Raw genomic sequence first — 22,462 nt, forward strand, 5'->3', positions numbered from 1 at the left:
GAGAGTCTAACCCAGATTATAGTCAAAGGAGCTTGCAAAGAAAAGCGTCTGGACTTCTTTAAGTTGCTTGAAGACGTTTCACCTCTCATCTGAGAAGCTTCTTCAGTTCTAAGGTCAAATGGTGGAGAGTCCCAGATATAACCTAGTGGGAGTAACCCCCCACAGAGGGACAAAAGGACCCCCTGATGATCCTCTAATCGCCTGAGCCAAGGTGTGAAACTGGGTGTGGGTCCCAATCAGCCAGAGTTTCGGGTGTGTTCATTGTGAAACCTGGCCCCACCTTATCATGCGAATTCCTGAGGTCAGATGGCCCAGGATGTGAGTGGGCGTTAAGGCGTCTGGGAAGGGATCTCAAAACTGGATTATAGATGGCAGAGAGTTGGTGTCGTAAACCCCCGCCTCTGTTCAAAGATGGTCGCTCACAGTGGACATAGATGGCTTCTTTCACTCCTCTTTCAAACCATCTGTCCTCTCTGTCCAAAATGTGAACATTGGCATCCTCGAAAGAGTGTCCTTTATCCTTAAGATGCAGATGGACTGCTGTGTTGTGCCATGCGCTTGTGAAGTGGCTGTTTGGTCTCTCCAATGTAGAGGTCTGGGCATTCCTCGCTGCACTGTACAGTGGCGTTTTGTCTTTCGGGTGAACCAGTTTTTGTCTGAGCGTGTTGCTGGGTCTGAAATGCACTGTTTTACCAGCTGATACGGGAAGGTGCACCGTGGTCCTAAACACTACAGATTACCATACAAAGATCACTACTCTCCTCAGTGACAACAATACCTACGAAGCCCTAAAGCGAGACCCCACAAGCAGCTACAAAAAGAAAGTTATAGCTTGCCTTCAAGACTTTGAAAAGGACAAAATTATTGACCGCCTTACATATCACCGCCTTTACCCAGGGAATGCCATACCCTGCATCTATGGACTTCCTAAGATCCACAAGGAAGCTGTCCCACTCAGACCCATAGTCAGTAGCATAAACTCAGCCACTTACAACATTGCTAAACACCTTGCTACCATCCTCGCGCCTCTTGTGAGGAACACCCCAGACCACATCAAGAACTCCACCGACTTCACCGACAAGGTCCAGAAACTTACCCTGGATCCAGATGAAACCATGGTGTCCTTTGATGTAGTCTCTCTCTTCACTTGCATACCCACCACGGAGGCAGTGGAGACTGTCAAAAACGACTACAAGAAGACAGCTCCTTGGAGGACAGGACCAACTTCACACCCGATCAGATCTGCACACTGTTCGACCTCTGCCTCACCACTACATATTTCAAATACAACGAAGGCTTTTACAGACAAAAACATGGCTGTGCCATGGGCTCCCCCGTGTCACCTATTGTAGCCAACCTTTACATGGAGGAAGTGGAAAGGAAGGCTCTTGGCTCTTTCAAAGGAAGAGTACCCAGCCACTGGTACAGATATGTGGACGACACCTGGGTCAAAATCAAGACACAAGAAGTGGAATCCTTCACTGCGCACATTAACACTGTGGATAAGAACATCAAGTTCACCAGGGAAGACACAAAGGACAACTGTCTGCCTTTCCTGGACTGCGCTGTGCACATTGAAGAGAACGGCAAACTCAACATCGAAGTTTACCGGAAGCCCACACACACGGACCAGTACCTCCTCTTTGACTCCCATCACCCTTTGGAACACAAACTTGGAGTACTTAGGACCCTACACCACCGGGCAGAACATGTTCCCTCTAAGCCTGAAGGGAAAAAGAAGGAACACACACATGTAAAGGAAGCACTCAAAACGTGCGGCTATCCTAAATGGGCGTTCTTAAAGTCAGCAAAGAGGCACAGAAAAGAAGACCAGACACCAGCGAGGGAGGATAAGAAGGACAGACGCAACAACATTGTCATCCCCTATGTAGCCGGTGTATCAGAAAAACTCAGGAGAGTTTTCTCCAAGCATGACATCCCGGTGCATTTCAGACCCAGCAACACGCTCAGACAGAAACTGGTTCACCCGAAAGACAAAACTCCTAAACACAGACTTAACAATGTGGTGTATGCTGTACAGTGCAGCGAGGAATGCCCAGACCTCTACATTGGAGAGACCAAACAGTCACTTCACAAGCGCATGGCACAACACAGAAGAGCCACCTCCACAGGACAAGACTCAGCAGTCCATCTGCATCTTAAGGATAAAGGACACTCTTTCGAGGATGCCAATGTTCACATTTTGGACAGAGAGGACAGATGGTTTGAAAGAGGAGTGAAAGAAGCCATCTATGTCCACTGTGAGCGACCATCTTTGAACAGAGGCGGGGGTTTACGACACCAACTCTCTGCCATCTATAATCCAGTTTTGAGATCCCTTCCCAGACGCCTTAACGCCCACTCACATCCTGGGCCATCTGACCTCAGGAATTCGCATGATAAGGTGGGGCCAGGTTTCACAATGAACACACCCGAAACTCTGGCTGATTGGGACCCACACCCAGTTTCACACCTTGGCTCAGGCGATTAGAGGATCATCAGGGGGTCCTTTTGTCCCTCTGTAGGGGGTTACTCCCACTAGGTTATATCTGGGACTCCCCACCATTTGACCTTAGAACTGAAGAAGCTTCTCAGATGAGAGGTGAAACGTCTTCAAGCAACTTAAAGAAGTCCAGACGCTTTTCTTTGCAAGCTCCTTTGACTACGATGACCTGGATGACTGAGAACCTTCACAGACAACCCAGATTATACACGATACCAGGTGGGTATCCTTACTGCTAAAAACCAGCCCTGGAATGGCACGGCTACAGCTGCAGCCTGTCTGCAGCTCAGGACACAAGCATTTCACTGCATGTTCACTATATGTTATACTGTGTATGTGACAAATTAAAAAAAAGTAATTGTAATTGTATTGATGAATAGGTTGTGGGTTTGATCCCTGGCTGTTCAAGTCCTAAGCTACAGCCCGGGTGGCTTAGGAGTTAGATCAGTTCTGCTAATCAAAAGGTTGGTGGCTTGCCAAATATCCTGGGGCAAGATATTAACCCTGATGTATCCATCGGAGTGTGAATGTTAGACAGAAAGCACTAAAAGTGCTTTATAGATGCTTCGCTTAAGTGCTCCAGAAGAGTAGAAAATTATGTAAGAATCAGTCCATTAACTATTTGCTTTCACTTTTTATTTACACAAATATCAAAATTAGTTGTTGATGTGTAGCCTGCAAAGTATATCAGAAAAAATACATTTCAAAGAAGTCCTGAGCTAATGTAAACTTTGATAAAAACATGTTTATTATTTTTACTATTCCAAACATTGGTCATTAGTGTACTTTACTAAAAAAAAAGCAACCTCTACAGTGCTTTATAAAGAATCACCAAGCATTTCTCTCATCAGCATCCATTGAACGCCTTTTTTTGCAGTGCTTTATCCTTCCATATAGATACAGCACTAGATGCATTCAATCACAAAAATATGATGCCTTGGCATTTCACTGCTGTGGTCTTGTCTACGTCTATAAGGTGCAGACGTGGAACATCAGAATTCCTCAAAAAGGTCTTCCACTGCAGAACTTGCTGCAGCATCTGCAGAGAGCCGTGGAGTCTGATGCTTACTGGATCCTGCAGGGGAGTCATTCCTGTCAACCACACACACACACACAGACACACGCACGCACATGCACACACACGCACACACACAGAAAAGAGGTCAGTGGGCTAATGAGACTGGTTTACAGGACCGTTTGCCTGTTGAAACAGGAAATATGTCATGTGCTCTATAGGACACAAGACAAGAAACACATGGGCAATGTGTGTGTGCGTGTGTGTAACTGTGGCCCAGCAATTCCCCTACTTTAAGTGTTCTACATCAAACACATCACTACTTCTATTTGTTTTTGTGCATTTCAACATAGAGGCTCATGTTCTCCACCAGTTTTTAAGTCTGATGATGTTACCTCCCCAAAGCAGGCTTTTTTTCCTGTGGCATAAGCGTGCATTCGGTCTATATACATCATAGCTGTTGTATGCAATATTTTAAATGTTATGATTTATTGGTGAAAAATTGACAAATAATGTCACATTTGACCTCTGACATGGTTAAAGCTGTAGTAAATCAATATCGAGCTTTTTAAAACTATGTTTCATACGGTTGTTGTTCTACCTACAAGCACATAGGGAACGATACACAGGGGTTTTAAATATCATGTCACATTTGAGCTCTAAAAGGAAATAATGCCCAGACAGTGAGCTGCCTTGGTTGAAGGTCACACTGAAGGTCTCTAAAACTTAGCTTCATCAAGCAATGAATATTTTTTACATTTTATACTTTAAACTAGTTAATCCATAAGCAGGGGCAGATCTAGAGGGGTGGCATGGGGTGGCATGTGCCACCCTAAAATGATCTCTTGCCACCCCTAGTGCTACCCTAGTTTTGCACATGACAATAACAATAATAATAATAATAATAATGGATACTTTATTGATCCCCATGGGGAAATTACTTGTTTTTCTCTGCATTTGACCCATTCACTCAGTGAAGCAGTGGGCAGCCCACTAAGCAGGCGCCCGGGGAGCAGTGTGTAGGGACGGTACCTTGCTCAGGGGTTGTTGTTTATTATAATAAGATAGCATTAACACTTTGAGGGTAGCTACAGTTAACACTGAATATAAATTCTAAAACTGAATATATTACATAGTGCCCCCCCACTCACCATTAACAAATGGGTTTTGTTTTTTTTTAGAAGCAAGTGATACCTATGACTGTGCCAGAGCACCTTTTGAACAACACCATGGGAATTTCACATTCCACACAAGTGGTTGGTTGTTTGGAAATGGAAAGAAGGTGAATGTTATTAACACTCTGGGGTCAAAGGACACGACACACCTGACATTACATGACTGATTTAAGCTGACATAGCAACAAGCTGCAGCCACCCTGAATCTCTATTTCAGCTTGTTTTGAAGGTTCAGACTCCAAAGTGAACACCAGTTTTAAATTTTAATGGCAAGCCACTAAACCCAGATTTACAATTTTTATATTATATTATATATATATATATATATATATACACACACACACACACATACACAAGCAATGCTTTTTTTCTGAATACTATCATCACGTTTGTGCAGGAAGAAATGCTAGAGAAAGCATTTTCTAAGGACAGCCCGAAAACTGTAAAGAAAGAAAAGAAGCCACCTCTCTCCTATTGGTGAAAAAAAATGTACTATGTCGACCAATAGAAAAATAGCAACAGGTGGGATTTCTTTGTTTAGGAAGAGGGGCAAGTTTTAGGAGTGAGCGAGAGAGAGAAAGCGAGTTTTGAGATGTGAGAGATTTGTGGTTTAGCGTGGAGTGTGTAGTTAGTGTGTTGTGTGGTCGTTGTTTTGTTTTGTGTCAGTGAGGGTACTAATGAATGTCACAAAAGCAGATTGCAATGAAAACACCGTCTTGAGGTGGAAAACCGGAGGAGTGATACACCTGTTGTCAGGCCTGCATATGTGTTTAAAAAAAAAAAGGGGGGGGGGGCTTTGATTTGCCACCCCATTTGATTTCCATGCCACCCTAAGAAATTTCTCTAGATACGCCCCTGTCCATAAGAAGTTTCCTGCTTCTGCGTCTGTCATGATTCTTTCTTCTCACTGTTATGCCTTTCCGGTTTTGACTCTGCGGCTTTCTGTGTCTCTTGTATATTTTTCTCTTTGTGGTTATTTGAATATGAATATACAGGCCACCTGAACCCAGGTGGTGCAGGTCATCTTCATGTGAGGTTCTGAGAAAAAACAAACAAACCCCAAAACATGAAATAGTTTCATCAATAAATACTGGTTTTGTAATTTTTCTTTTCTTCGTGTGACTACCAACAGTGGTTCTATGCTACATTAAAAGATTTAAAGGGCTCACAAAATTTAAATGATCAGCCTTTTAGAAACCATGGTGACACCATGTGATGTTTAAGTGTGGAGATAAGAGAGGACAAAAGGGGATCATGAAAGCTCAATGGGTAACAGAGAAAAGAAATCAAGAGGGGATCAAGGGAGAAAAAGTGATAAGGAAAACACAAATGTGGGCCAGCTGGTCACACTAGTGCTTTAAGAGTCTCCACATTTCTGTGCTACATCTTGATGAATAGAAACATATATTAGCTTAGCAAGAAAGTGGGAGTGACGGGAGGGTGGGGGCATACAACCTCTGCCATTAATGAGCGTGTTATATCTAACTGGTTAACTTTGGCAAAGCCATAGGCGTATGAACTCCTTATAAAGTACTTTAGCAGCATTCCCACCTGGAAACTTTATTTACAAGGATAATGTCCAAAACCTTTGTTCTGCATTTCCACTGAAGACTACAGCTTTGTAGATAAGGCACATTAGGCAGCCGATACATCAAAAACTGAAAGCTGTTTTATAATGTGATTTCTCTATGTAGCAATATCAAACTTATCTGGTGCATATCCCAAAACGTTGATTCTGTTCATCAGGAGATAGTTTTTTCAGTGGGAGAAATGTTCATCCAAGTGACTTCTTCAGCCTCAGCTGAAAGCAGGTTTCCCCAATCTTATATTTGCACAATGACTGAAACTAGCACCACTGAATGAACAATGGGCTGGCAGGTCAGTTCCTTGATTATTAATATGCAAATTCTCATGACCATTGAGAGTTATGTGTGTGTGTGTGTGTGTACGTACACAGGTGAAACTCAAAAATTTAGAATATCGTGCAAAAGTTCATTTATTTCAATAATTCAACTTAAAAGTTCAAACTAAAATATGATATAGACTCATTCCTTTATTTTTTTATTTTGATGATTATGGCTTACAGCTTATGAAAACCCCAATTTCAAAATCTCAGAAAATTAGAACATTTTATGAAATGAATAAAACAAGGATTTTAAATAGAGAACTGTTGGACCTCTAAAAAGCATGATCATACATATGTACGCAGTACTTGGTTTGGACCCCTTTTTGCATGAATTACTGCCTCAACGCAGCATGGCATGGATGCTATCAGCCTTTGGAAGACTAGGTTGCTTAATTAGCAGCCTTCAGCTCTTCTGCATTGTTCGGCCTCATGTCTCTCATCTTTTTGTTGGCAATGCCTCATAAATTCTCTCTGAGGTTCAGGTCAGGCAAGTTTGCTGGCCAACCAAGCACAGTAGTCCCAGTGTCATTGAACCAGGTTTTGGGTACTTTTGGCAGTGTGAGCAGGTGCCAAGTCCTACTGGAAAATGAAGTCAGGATTTCCATAAAGCTTGTCTGCGGAAGGAAGCATGAAGTGCTCCAAAATGTCCTGGTAGATGGCTGCGCTTACTCTGGACTTAATAAAGCATAGTAGACCGTCACCGGCAGATGACATGGCTCCCCAAATCAACACAGACTGTGGAAACTTTACGCTGGACTTCAAGCATCTTGGATTGTATGCCTCTCCACTCTTCCTCCAGACTCTGGGAACTTGGTTTCCATATGAGATGCAAAATTTGCTCTCATCAGAAAAGAGGACTTTAGACCAGCAACAGACCAGTTCTTTTTTTCCTTTAGCCAAGGTAAGATGCTTCTGATGTTTGTTGTTCAGGTGCGGCTTGACAAGAGGAATACGACATTTGAAGCCCATGTTCAGGATCTGTCTGTGTGCCGTGGCTCTTAATGTACTAACTCAGTCCACTCATTGTGAAGGTCCCACACACTTTTGAATGTCCTTTTCCTGACAATCCTCTGAAGGCTGTGGTCATCCCTGCTGCTTGTGCACCTTTCCCTTCCACGTAACTTTCTATTAATGTGCTTTGATAGAGCACTTTGGGAACATCCAACCTCTTCTAAGAGACCATTTAAAAGCCCACTATGCAGGTGTTTTGGATTAATTAGCTAATTAGACTGTGACGCTTTAAATGGTAAATGGCCTGCATTTGTATAGCGCTTTTCTAGTCCCTAAGGACCCCAAAGCGCTTCACACTACATTCAGTCATCCACCCATTCACACACTGGTGATAGTAAGCTACATTGTAGCCACAGCTGCCCTGGGGCGCACTGACAGAGGCGAGGCTGCCGGACACTGGCGCCACCGGGCCCTCTGACCACCACCAGTAGGCGAACATGGGGTTAGTATCTTGCCCAAGGATATTTGGCATGCAGCCAGGAGGCAGCCTGGGATCGAACCACCGACCTTCTGATTAGTGGCTGACCTGCTCTGCTCTGCCACCTGAGCTACAGCCACCCCATATTTTTTAAACCTAAAATATCGAGAAAATATATATATATGAATTAGACTGTTTTCAAACGACAAAGAATGTATTAAATCTGTGTTGATCCCAGTATAAATCAAAATGAAAACACTTGTGAGACCCTCACAGTGCCATGGCTTGTAGTGATTATCTGTGATGGCTTGGAGCGATATTTGATCGTTTACAGAACCAGTCCATGTGTAAAAGGGAGGAAGGATTTCACTGTAACTTTCTTTTAGTTTCCTTTCATGGGAAAACAGTCCTCTGTGTACACAAACAATTATATCCCAACCACATGTTCAAAGATCAGGAGAGGGAGATGGGGTAGTAAACTGAAAACCTCTCTTTATTTTCAGAGGAACTGAGAAATCCTTCTTTCATCAAACAAAGAGTTTTGGGTTAGAAATATGTGTATTAGTGAAGTAAAGAAGAGAATATGGGAATTGGTTAGTTTATTGTAGGAATACATATTTACTGCAAAGAGCAGAACAGCTGCTAGCCTGCAGTACTGTGAAAAACTCACTTCTTCACAGTTTGTATCCAAGGAGTCAGACTTTCTTGTATTTTTGTGCTCAAGTGCTCTTGAGCAACAGTTCTCCAGCTTCCTGTAGGTCTTTAAAATTGTTCCTTTTGGCATTGCCTGCTTTATCACACATTTTCAGTCCTTGTACCTGACCAATTTGACATAAATGGGTTCTTTGTTAAGCCACTGATCTCTAATCTATATATCATTCAAGTATAAATATTTTGTTAAATACAAACTTGACTGCTTTTATACACCTGCTTGGTGCTGCTGGAGTCACAGTGAGGTTAAGTGACACAAAAAGGAATTTCCCAAAATGCTGAGCACTTTTTTACATTGCCAGCCATGCTTCTGTTTATGTGGCTCTCTTACTATGTTAACTTTTCCTCATCCTGGTCGCCATCTTCTCTGTGGAGGTAACAGTGGTTAATAGCCACTACCAGGAGAAGGGCCTCTTTTCTGCTGTGTGTGCCAGCTCAGAGGGGGGCAGTTTTAGCAGCCACTGCAGTGATCAAACATCCAGCAGCTACAACTGTACATTAGCTCACTGCTGCTTCTTGTTAGAGAAGGCAGAGCTGGTAATGGGCAGCAGTACCAAATCCTGACAGCAGCTTTAAATGGATGGCAACACTTATCTGCATGTGTTTTACAGTCACTGGCACTCTGAGAAACCTGGACACAGTATATTTACTCTGTTGGTAGGGACTGCTACAGAAACAATGTCAGATTGAGACATGCTTTTAAGAATATTTTCTAAACAGACACCTCCAAAAGAAGCTGGCAAATGGACGAAATGGGAACAAGAGCAATGGTATTGAGAGGTTTTGGATGTGCAGCAATGGGGCTTTCAGAGCAGTGTGATGGTCTGACTGAGCTTGAAAAGAGGGGCTATAGAAACAACAGCGAGGAGAATAGAAGAGAGTTGCACAATTGTTTCTTTGGCTCCTCACTTCACATGCTAGACCTCCTTTGACAATCCCCCACCCCCATCCTAGCAGCCGCACTCCAAACTGTCTTCAAACCAGACAATAACGGCATTCACTGATATCCAAGATATTAAAAGGGTTGATTATGAAAAAAAATATTATCCACTTATGTAAAAATAAAGCACGTTCTTTTAAAAGTGAACACACATATCTGAATCCTAATCCAAAATTTGTGTTACAAACATTTATCCAAATCTGCACATTGCATAGACTGTATATAAAAGAAGGATGTGGCTTCCGTGCAAAAAAGTGCCTTAAAAATTAAAAGCAAGGCAGTAGGGGCCTCCTTTAGTTGTCTCTACACACTGGGCTTAATAACACAGCATAAAGATGATTCCCTACAGTGAATGTTTGATATTTTTTATTAAAGTAACTACCAAGGGGTAAGATCAGGGGCAGATCTAGAGAAATTTTCTTAGGGTGAGAAGGAAAACAAATGGGGTGGCAAAATCAAAGCCTTATTTTTCTAAACACATATGCAGGTGGTTACATATGGTTAAAATGATTCAAATGCAGTAAGTATACACATTTTTCCATAAATATAGTCTATAACTTAATTATTTTCTGTAGCCCACATAATTAAACATTTTAGTTACATAATACGTGCAAATTTTGATTTTATGTACTGTATAGCCTGTATAATAAATAAATAAATATGTAGCTCAACTAGCTAACTTGAGTTTCACACCGTTTTTTGTTAGAAAAAAATCAAATTGTTCCACAAAACGTCAGAAATTTGCACTGTCATGAACAAAGTTTTTGATTTGTTGAGTTAACCCTCTGAGGTCCAAAATATAACTGGCTATTTTTGACTCCTTTTGATTTTACATTTGTATTTCACCTTTAAATTGCTTCATTTTATTTGTTTGCCTAGCTTGGTATCATTCTTTTCAGCACAACTTCACGTGTCTAAATTTACAGTTATTTTTTCATTGACATACTGTATTATCACAACTCATCTGAAATCACACAAAAGACAATAAAATCCTAGTAGTAGTTTTTTTTTTACTGTAAAAACCACAGACATGTTTAGTAAATTATTTTTATAACTTGAAATGCAAATATAAATTGTTCATTTTGGAAACCTTATGCACACATTTTGTAAACATATCCAAATATTGATCTAAAAATGCAACCAATACATCTGCTGTCTTTTGTACAACAATTTAAAAATACTACTCTAACTGAACTGAGAGAACAATCAGGTGTCACAATAAGTCATTAGGGCCCTCACTGACACAAAACAAAACAACGACTACACAACAGACTAACTACACAAGACAACGCAACACACTAACTACACACTCCACGCTCAACGTCACAAATCTCCCAAATCTAATCGCTATTGATATCTCTCTCTCTCTGTCTTACTCACTCGCTCGCTCTGTCTCTCCGCCGTCACTCCCAAAACGTGCCCCTCTTCCTAAACAACCAAATCCCACGTGTTGACTTTTTTTTAATTGGTCGACATGGTACATTTTTCCACCAATAGGAAAGAGGTGGCTATTTTTTTTTCTTTACTGTTTTTGCGCTGTCATTAGTAAATGCTTTTTAAAAAACGTGACAATAGTATTTAGAAAAAAGCATTGCTTATGTATGCTTTCTAATCATAAAACTCTGGATTTAGTGGCCTGTCATTAAAATTTAAACACCGGTGTATACTTTGAAGTCAGAACTTTAAACACTGGCTGAGACTCTGCGCGGCTGCAGCTTGATGTCAGCTTATATCAGTCATGTGATCTGGAGGTGTGGCATGTCCGTGGACCCCAGAGGGTTAGTAACACTCACCTTCATTCCATTTCCAGAGTGTAACATCCAACCACCTGTGTGAAATCTGAAATTCCCATGGTGTTGTTCAAAATGTGCTCTGGCACAATCATAGGCATCACATGCTACTGAAAACAAAAAGCCATTCTGCGCTATGGGCTGAACCACTTGTTAATTGTGCAGGGGGTGGACACTATGCAATATATTCAGTTTTAGAATTTATGTTCACTGTTAACTGTAACTACGCTCAAAGTGTTAATGCTATCTTATTTTAATAAACAACACTGTCATATGCAAAACTAGGGTGCACTTGGTGTGGAAAGAGATCATTTTAGGGTGGCACATACCACCCCATGCCACCCTTCTGGATCCACCCCTGAAGAGAAGGGATGATGGATGTGAAGGAAAGGAAAATATGACACAGCAGAAAGGACTGGGAAATTAAAAAACAGATCAAGCTCTTTGTGTTTTGATTTTAGTTCCTCAGCAATAGAGGGAGATGTGTGAATTATGACAATCAAGTTGATTGATATAGAATGTGTTATTTCAGGTGGAGCTGTCCCTCCCTGTCACATCTGAACACATTTTAACAGACCTAGATGATGTGTTTGAAACTATAAAGGCAGCGATGTTAAGTTGGAGGAGCTACTCTGAATACAAAACGAAGTACAGCAGCATAACCAGCAGCGATCTTGATGTGAATGAGGCAGCGCAGAGACACTCATACCTTTTTCTCTGAGATGTCTCTGGGTTTGGTCGCTTTACTGCAGCCTCTGGGGCCCTGAGGTGACGAAAGCGCCGTTTGCGAGACGGGGCCACATCTGTGAGGTCACTCAGGCTTTCATCCAGTGGTCCCGGAGTCGGTGATTCTGAGAACAGCATGGAGTCAGGAGAGTGAAAAACAGTAGTCAAACAAAATGAGAGCAATCTTACTATACTGATGATAATCTTTGTACAGTATGGACACCATCTCCTCATTAACCAGGGGGCCAGTCTAAACAAAACATTGTCACACATACAGCAACTATTTACATCTATGTGTTTTTAAAAAAAAGATTCATTATAAACCCCAGTTCTTTGGATTTTTGTATATATTATGTTCATTTAATTGCCCCCCCTGCAAAAGCAATGATGCAGTCTCTATTTGTGTTTGTTTTCACTGTGTCACGTTCAGTGGATGTCATCTGTAAGTTAATGGTTTGAGTCACAACTAAATACAGGATGAAGGATTGGAAGAAGTGCAGAACAGGTGGTTTTTGCTACTAGTCCCATTGGATTAGCCCACTGAAAGAATCTAACACACATATTTCCCAACCTTAAATGGGATCACCAACTAATCCAATGTTTAAGTAACACATTTTGAACCTTAGCAGCACTTTCTACACTACACAAAACAGACCCATGCAGACACACAGCAACACTACAGTATTCCACGAATTCACTTTACCCCTTCACGCCCCCCTTCCCTACTAGCCATCTGAGTCATTGTCGTGGCAACAGAAAAAACACAAATGGTGCAAGTTTTGCCTGGTGATGGGAAGGGAAAGCCCAACAAGGAAAACAGCATCCAAAAATTGTTGACGTATAAAAAAGAAATCTAATCTGGAAGTAAACCATTTCAAAGTGGAAAAATCATGAAAGGCAAAAGTCCCCTAAAAATCTCTTGCAGTGTCTTTATTGCTAACTTATGTTCACTACTTACACTTACATACTTGGCACACTAATTACATCCATGCCATCTGGGAGTAAAAATCTAGTGGCTGATGAAGGGTAATGTCAATGGTAGAAGCTGCTTATGTAATACTATAGTTACTTAAAAAAAAACTTAACTTCACCTTAATTTACTTCATCAAAACCTTTAAAGGAGCTCAACTGATTTGGACCAGAAGGTTTGGCTATGTACAGAAGCAGTGAAATGAATGAGACTTCAACAAAGGTTTGAAAGTCGAAAGGGTGTGAAAAAAAAAAAAAACCTGACCTGTCAGTGACATAGGACACACCAAGTTTTCAAATAATTACACTTCAATATTTGGTAGCACATAAAAGTACTGCTTGTAACATTAATCTTGTTTACAATAGAAAATAAAATAGTGATGTAAAAATCTTCACATTGGTTTTAAATGCTTCTTCAGTGTTAATCTCAATAGTTTAAATGTTTACAATTTAAAAAAACATTCTGAATAAAAATGTTTTTCAGCAAAATAAAGTACAAAACATTGTAAACTATTTCTTCAGTAAAGGTTAGACATGTTTTACTTACAGTGAACTCATAAAAAGTGCAAATAAACCATGGAAAGATAAAATATTTCACTCAAGATGAGACCACAGTTGCATGAAATGGCACCACCTCTAAGCCCTGACTTTCTACAAAAAAACATTCACGGAGAGAAGCAAAACTGGATAATAGCTTTGAACTTAACGCATCACATCATTAGAGTAGTTTGGACGCGGAAGCAGGGTTCATATGTCATCACTTAAAGACCGGATATCCCACCTGCTGTGAATGTTTTAAAGCAGTGCAGTTGTTATTATTATTACTTGTCACATCCCGTTTATGACAGTTAAAAAAATTACATTCATAAAAGAAGTAAAATTGTCTTGTGTAAACTAGAGATGGCACGATACCACTTTTTTATGTCCGATACCGATATCATAAATTTGGATATTGGCCGATACCGATATGAATCCGATATAGTGTTTCTTAATCAATAAAACTGTTTTTTTGGGGGGGTTTTTTAATATCTTGCTGCATTTTGTATAAGTTCAAACTCAAATTACAAACAAAACAAAACACTAAAGCTATTCTGTTATACCTGTATGCAAAAACTATACTGCACCGAAAATATTTCATAGTTCAGCAATACTGATCAATCTAATGAACTTAAACCTTCTCCATCCTCCCTATTCTGGTATTTTAAAGAGTAAGCAACCTAACTAATAGGGTTGCAAACTCCCAGCAAAAAAAAGGAACCACCCCCCACCCTCCACCTCATGACGCTTAATCGACGTAATCAACTTTAATTTGATGCAGTGTGAAAAAAAATGCAAAGAAATCAATTCTTTTTCAAGAATAATTAAATAGATTCAACATCTTTCTTCAACAGAATTGCAGACTGCACAGATGGTACCTTCCCAAAGGAAAAAGTAGTAAAGCTTACTAGGGTATATTAGACTTAATAGTTACTATATACAGTAATGGACTTCTATACGTTTTACATAAGATTAAAACTTTGGGTGTAAGATTCAGATAATTATTTATTAAAAGCTAGATATTTTAAATGAGAATAAGAAAGAAAAGTATGTCTTTGTGCCCCCTTTTCCCTGTTAGCCCCACTGGCTAAATTTTGCTAGATCCGCCCCTGCACAGTTACCAGCCGTCAGCTACGTAGAAAAGGATCCTGGTGTACAAAGTAATATTAAATAAATTCTAACAACAGCTTATCAAGCTTAAACGTGCTGCTGTTGTTCAGCCGCTGGTTTCCTCTTTCTGGCGTGAAGTGGGCCAAAAACAAGCAAGAGAGACAGACTTGCAACAGAAAAGCCGATCAGCTGATCATTAATCAGTTTCACGATTGAAGTAGCAGCAGGAGAGGGAGGGGAGAGAAGAGGCAGTCGCTCCATATATCGGTTGTTCAGCTTAACGCGGGAATGCTTTAGAAACATTCAGAGATGAACTTACACACTTGCTTTACTTCTCTCTGGGATCACTTTCTCAGAGATGAAATGCCAATTTGGTAGCGAGGCTCCAAATGCTCAACCAGACCACGACAGGTCTCGCACGTCACAGCCGCTCTATCAGGTGATGCATACTGCTCCGACGTGCTACAGTTATGAGCCGAGTTATGCCATGTCGCAAGTTTTGTGAGGTGCTTTTTTGATATTTAATGGATCGGATTGCATTTTTTATTTCTCTCTGATATCCAATCCAGTAATTTAGGTCAGTATCGGACCGATACCGATACTTAATACCGGATCGGTCCATCTCTAGTGTAAACTGTATATGGTGTTAAATAGGCCTATACTATTGTACTTTAATGTTGTTCATAAAGGTGGTACCGGTACTTTAAGAGCCATATATTTTATGAGGTGGTACTCATTGTGAAAAGTTTGAGAACCAATGTACTAGAGGTTTTACATATTCTTTCCAATGCAACTTTTCATTGTCACTCAAAGTACCAAGCATTTGGAGGAGCGTCCTATAGAACCTCTCAACGGCATTGGCTCTGGGATGATACAGTGTTGTATGTATCTTTTTCATGCCATCAATCTTGCATAGTTTGCTTATTGTGTTCAATTCAAAATCGGGGCCCTGATCGCTTAAGTCTGTCTGGGACACCGTTATGAACAATAAACTTTTCCCAGAAGACTTTTGCAACAGTGCATGCTCATTGATTGGGTGTAGGGACAGCCATTGCGAACTTAGTGAAGTCATCGATCATAACTAATACATCTTTTGTGTTAGACTGCTCTGACTCAATAGATAGATAAACTATAAAGAGTAACTCAAGGGGACTACCTGTCTGAATGTTCATGAGAGGGGCTGCCCTCTCACATCTACACTTCCGGCAGACATCACACTCACACACACTGATCAAGTCCTCTGCTAGCAAATGCTATGGCCCTCAACTGTCCATCCTGAAGTTGGTAAAGAGCTGCATCGAGGTCAATGGTACTAGCGTCCGTGTGGAGGATATATGGGAGTTTGAGGCCTGCAAAACCCAACACTGGGGCTGAGGTAAACGTTCAAACAGATCATTTGTGAGTCCATCTCTGGCCAAATGGCTCTTTTGGTATACAGACCTTTATTGCTTTGTGGATCTTTTCTTCCCCTTTTTTATTGGTAGGTAACCGGCGGTTAGCTCATTTAATGGCCTTAAAATGTTAGAGTAGTCCTGGATGAATCCCCGCTAATACCCAGCAAAGCCCAAAAAAGATCCTTAGCTCCTTAAAGTTGGTGGAGATGGGCCAAGTTGTGAGGGCTTTGATTTTCTCTGTATCTGTTTCGACTCCATACTCTAATGCTATATGGCTGAGGTACTTAACTGAGATATTTAAATATCTCAGCCGGGTGCTAATTTCAAGCCAAACGTTTTCAATTTCAACAGGACTCTCTTCAGACACTGCTCATGCTCTTCGAGGGATAACAAGAAAATAATGAGATCATCAATAAAGACGAGGACCTCCTTACGATTCATCAGACCCATACACCGCTCCATGAGCCTTTGAAATGCTTATTAAATTCCCAGAACCCAAAGGGATACATTAAGGCAATTTTCTGCTTGTCTGACTCCAACATTTCAATCCGATAGTATCCGAACTTGAGATCCAAGACTGAGAACCATTTTGACCCTGCCAGAGCTGAAAATGCTTCCTCTAGATTGGGAAGTGTGTATGCATCTTTATGGTTTAGAGGTTTAGCCTCCTTTAATTGATGCACAAACTACCAGACCCGTCCTTTTTCCTGACAACTACAATTGGGGCGGCAAAAGGAGATTCAGATTCTCGTATCACTCCAATGTCGAGTAGTTCTTGGAGGCGTTTCCTCACTAAGCTTTATTTGGTGGTGTACTTTTTCTGTCTGTCCAAAATCTAACTCATGCTGTGAAAACAGTTCTGGCACTGAATTAAGCATATTTGTGACACAATCTTTCCATTCAGCAGACAAGTTACTTCCAAAGTCAAAACTGATCTTTTTAGACTGAGTACGATCTTCTGACTGGTCTGAGGGTTTTGGCACCTTCTCTATTTGTTCTGTATGTAGGACTCAGGTTAAGGCATTAATGTTGGCTAGCACACAGCCTGAAGGGACAACAACGTTGTGATTGGTTTCATTTTTAATATGATTGGCAGTTAACAGGGCTTCTTAGCTGGCAGGTTAACAACACCAGTAGACCACTGGGGAAGGGAAAGGCTGATGACTGTTCAATAATGGCTCACCTCTCATTAATGGAGTCGGGGATATACACTGAGGCTTCCGGAACTGCTGTCTGCCCTGCTTCCACCACACATTTAAAGGTGTTTATTGAAGTCATTACATGGACGCACACTACTCTGCATTGCATAACTGCTAACTGAGGTCATGGTTAGTTTCTGAGTAGGAAAACAAAGTCTCTTGATAGTCCAAACACACTTAGCTCCCACAACAACAGCTCCCAATGATGTATTTTAAGCCATAGCTGACAAGTCAAAGTGTGGAAATGCCCAACGTTTGCTGGTTTGCCAACTTTAGAGCAATAAATGTGAAGGTAGTGGTGTTTCAGACCTGCTCTCAGTGACATGTCACACTCATCTTAGCAGGTGTTTTCCATCAGCTAGCAAAGTAAAAAAAAAAAAAAAAAAAAAACGGTAAAAGCACTTCTCCGCCAAACTCCAAAGCACAAAAATATGTAAGTAAGACTCAGATTAAAATGGACATGGCTTCATGATTTTTTTTATATTTAATAATATATGTGCAAGATCTAAAAGTAGACAAACTGAAACCAGTAAAAGAAATGAAATTTCCTGAGAATACATATGAGTGAGGAGAAAAAGTATGCAAACCTGTAGGATTACCAGCAAATTTATAGCAGAAATTAGAGTCAGGCCTTTTAATCAATGGGATGATCCAGTACAGGTGAGCACCTTGTTTTTATTCAACGAAATGACTTGAAGATCGGCATTACCCTCTACGTGAGTCAGGGAGGTCACGAAGGAAGACAAGGTAACTCTGAAGGCCCTGAGGTTCTCTGGTGTTTAGGGCAGGGCTAGAAGGAGAAAGCACTGCTCTCCAAAAAGAACGCTGCTACTCATCTACAGTTTACTAAAGATGACATAGATGAGCCACGAGACAATGTTCTGGATGGATGTGGCCAAAACAGCATGTTTACTTTAAATAAGTGTTCAGTTTGGAGAAAAGACAATAACAGAATTTGGCATAATTACATCTGTAAAACATTGTGGTGGTATTATGGTTTTTACCTGTTTAGGTACCATTAAACCAGAAAAGCTTACCATCAATGATATTAAAAGCTAGGAATCTTTCAGTAAATTCGCAAGGAAAATATCGTGACATCTATTTATGAACTAAAACAAGTTGGTCATGACAAAAGGAGCACAAGTACCTCCTCAAAGTAATGGTTTAACAAGAATGTTTGGAGATTAATTTAAGAGATTCATTAAGAGATTAAGATTAAGTTTACTTGGTTATTTAATTTTCTGTGGCAGCTTCTAAGAGCAGCTCCCTCTTTTCTTATTGACGTTGTGCCACAAGGTTCTGTTCTGGGTCCTTTACTGTTTCTGTTATATCTGTGACACACTTACACACTCTTCTACACACTTTGAGCCTTTTTAAATACACTTCTTATCACTGCTACACAGATGAGATTTAGTTGTACGTCTCTTTTAATCCCCAAGATACTTCTAATCTATCCCGCATAGGCGCTTAGACTCTATTAATAGTTATTTGGATGACAATTTTCTCCAACTTAATGAAGAGAAAACAGAAATTCGTTTTTTGTATCCCTGACAGATTGATGGCTAAGGTAATGGAAACTCTAGGTCCTCTTACCTCTTGTGCTAAATCTTCAGTTCAAGAACATTGGTGTAACTTCAGACTCAGTTTTCACTCTGGGTGTTCAGGTTGAGGGCCTGATGCCTGTGCATCATACAAGGCTGAGAACTAAAGCAGACAGAGCTTTTGTAACCCCGGACTCTCGAAGTCTCTTCCTCTGAGCTTGAGAACAGTCGATTCTCTTTTTAAAAGCAGCTAAAAACTCACCAACAATGATTCCCAGTTTGATTTTTAGCAATTTGTTTTGATGTTTTGACGAAATTGTACTTAATTGTTTTTTCCCCAGTGTCACCAGTCTTACCCAAACTGGAGGCTGGAGTCGACTGCGTCTCCACTGGGTCCTCATCAGTACTGCCGCCATAATCATCCTCTTCAACACCATCATCCTGACCTCTTGTCTGACCTGACTTTACTGAGTCTTTCTTTCGTTGGTCATTACTCCTGTATCAGAAACCATACATTATACATGATTCACTGCTTAACATAACTTTTACAACAAAGAAATCAGAGGAATGTTGTAATTAAGGAAAAATACCCTTGACCTGTTTAATAAGCAATTATGGCATATATTTCATTTAAAAAAACGCTTGCCTTAAAACTCACAGCTAAAAATCTACTTTTTAAACATTTGGAAAAGCTTCAGTGTTTGAGAGTCGATGTGGTATAAGCAGTGCACCTCATTTCCTCCAGTTTTGTGACATCCTGCTGTAGACTGCGGATCTTTGCTTTCTTCTCATTCAGAACCAGGACAAACCGAGAGTAAAGCTCTGCCTCCAGGGCTTCCTTACCACCAATGTAACGCTTCAGTCTTGAATGTACAGAAACAAAAAAGTTCTTTAGCAAACCCAAATATACTAATTAGTCTGTGTAATCTGGCTTCATGGAAAGATCAAGTTGGTGAAAATGTATGCCATGCCTTCTGATGATACTGCCTAAGGGAAGCATGTATATTTTAAATAGAATTGGTCCTAGCACGGAACCCTGTGGAACTCTATTGTTATCCTTAGTGTGTGAAGAGGACTTTTAATTCCTAAGGAGATCATTTGTAACCTGTACTAGAGCTGTTTCTATCCTGTAATGAATTTTGAAACCTGACTCAGCCTCTTCAAATATAATAATGTTTATGGTGACTCAGGATTTAGTACAGTCTACTAGTGTAAAAGGCTGAGAGTAAAAAACAAAAAACATAAATTACAGTCCATTTAACATGGACTAAACTAGATGATCATATTAAAAATGCTGACACTTTATGACATTATATAGAGCCACGGATAGAAAACAAAACATCTGAAACAGAGTGTGCAGTGACAGGAAGACAAAGCAACAGTTTTGGTGTGGACCAAAATTAGGGATGGGTATCGTTTAGGTTTTATCCGATACCGGTGCCAAATCGGTATTTTTGAAACGGTGCCGGTGCTCAAACGGTGCTCAAACCGGTGCTTAAAGGATGGAGAACACAAAATTGGTCCAAAAACCTCTCATGTTCAGCTGGTTTTTTGTAAAAAGATAACAATGTTAGCCTTTTCTGCAGCTATGGGGCATATATGGTATCACTCTTGGCTGGAAGCAGTGCTTAAACAATGGAAAAAACACAAACTTTATCCAAAAACCTCTCATGTTTAACTGTTTTCCACTTTTTCTTTGGTCCTTTTAGCCTTTTTGGCAGGGTGAAGGGAGTATCTGCCATCAAACAAGAAGACAGCCGCATGTAACTACGACGGTGTTTGCTAGTTCACCTTACTGCATTAATGTAATAACGTGGTTAGCCTACTCAACGTAAATGACACACGAACAACATTAAGCTACTCACGCAGAGAAGAACAGCTGCTGCTGCATCATCATCCGTCATCATTTCTGCTACACTGGCAGGGCTAGGGGCCAGGACTCTCCTCTTCGGGGTTTTTGGGGGATATTGCTAACTCCGGGTCAGATAACAGGCAACCCACGCAGAGTAGATGCGCTCGATGTGAGGTCTCGCAGCAAGCTATCATACGGCGCATTTCTCGGCTTTAAAAAAAACGCTATGCGTCGCCAGGTGTTTCATCGGATTCTTGGTGTTACCTCCTTTGACAATATCACAGTATCAGCTTAAAGCACTTGTTGCTGCTGAGTTTGCATATTTTGCTGTGAAGTACAGGCAGACTTTTGACCGCTTCGCCTTGGGCATTTTTAATCTGTAGCTCTGCTCTAAAAGAACGCACGTACCTGGACCCGCCTACTATCCTCGGAAACGTAAAATGATTGGCTAGAAGTGTATCACAGCTCAGGAAAAAAAAGCACCGAAATAAAGCACCGAAATGTGCGCTGCTTTTCGGTCTGGTTACTACCGTTTATGTCAGAACCGGTGCCATCATGGCACCGGACACCGGTACCCATCCCTAACCAAAATATTCCTGTATTTTCTGTGCACTATGTGCTAGCACAAGATTACATACTCGCACCTTCCAGTTTGTGTGGTTTGGGTGTAAAGTTGACTTTACTGTGATTTTGTATGCATGTGTGTTCATCCATGCATGTACTTACTCTGCAGTGATGTGTTGCTGTTCTCCTCGAAGTCTCTCGTTCTCCTCCTGTAGTCTCTGGTTGTGGTGCTGCAGGTTATTTCCCCTCTGCAGACTGTGAATCAGTAAATTTCTCACTGCCTCTGCTGGCTCTGGGACGGCCTTCAGCAGAACGCAGCCCAGCCTGAACTGGAAGAAAGGAGTGAAAAATCAACCAAACAAATTGACTTGTTTAGTTTTGTAAAGGCAGTCTTTGTGACCTAAATATATGTTTTTAGAGCTACAACTACCAAGCTGTGGTGTTCTCATGGACCTGTATTACTGGCACATGTTCATAACGTATTTATCCAAAATAACTGACAGATGATTTGATATTCTTGATAAGATCTTTGGGCTGTCATAACCATATCATAACATGACAGCCCTACTACCAAGTATTTCATTACTGATGAACTACTAAATGTATTTTGAGAGGTTAAATACTAAAGAAAGGCTATCAGAGAGAGTGAAAACTTAAAGAATGAAATAAAACTCTAACCAAAACTGTCTGATTTGACAGTATTAAAGTTTAACTACTATGTTTAGACTTAATTTGAGGTTATGGGCCATCTCACTCATATCACAAGCATAGTGATCAGTGGCCTCTGGGGAACAAACGTTTCTCTCAAACATGTTTGCATTCACACAAAGACATGGAGCACAAATGTGGGTATCAGCTCTAACTTCTGACCCCTGTGATCCACAGCTCCATAAATAACTCTGTTTCATGGGGGAAGTAATAGTTGTGTGTCTCCAGACTGGATAAGAGAGATAAACAGCAGAAAATCAACACCAAATGCTGATATACTATCCTCCACGTACTGTTTTAATTAAGTCGCAGTTCCTGGATTAATCATTTGATGCCAGCGTAAACTACCCACAGACTACAATGTAAAAATACTCAGCTTCACAGCATTAAAAA

General features: G+C 40.7%; 1 protein-coding gene across 2 annotated transcripts in view; it reads right to left on the bottom strand.

Annotated features, from left to right (window-relative positions):
* Positions 1-3,228: 3,228 nt before the first annotated feature.
* The window catches only part of LOC309709531 (DNA repair protein XRCC4-like), a 28,102-nt gene continuing 8,868 nt past the window's right edge, over positions 3,229-22,462 (bottom strand). For both annotated transcript variants that reach the window (XM_082538170.1, XM_082538171.1), the window contains 5 exons: positions 21,524-21,690; positions 19,677-19,808; positions 19,302-19,441; positions 12,179-12,320; positions 3,229-3,595 (listed from right to left, as the gene is read on the bottom strand). In XM_082538170.1, coding sequence (XP_082394296.1) covers positions 3,496-3,595; positions 12,179-12,320; positions 19,302-19,441; positions 19,677-19,808; positions 21,524-21,690 — 681 coding nt within the window. In that variant the 3' untranslated portion in view covers positions 3,229-3,495. The remainder of the gene's footprint in view (positions 3,596-12,178; positions 12,321-19,301; positions 19,442-19,676; positions 19,809-21,523; positions 21,691-22,462) is intronic.

The sequence above is a fragment of the Aulonocara stuartgranti genome (genome assembly GCF_965226115.1).
Source record: "Aulonocara stuartgranti genome assembly, chromosome: 7".
Taxonomy (NCBI): Eukaryota; Metazoa; Chordata; class Actinopteri; order Cichliformes; family Cichlidae; genus Aulonocara; species Aulonocara stuartgranti.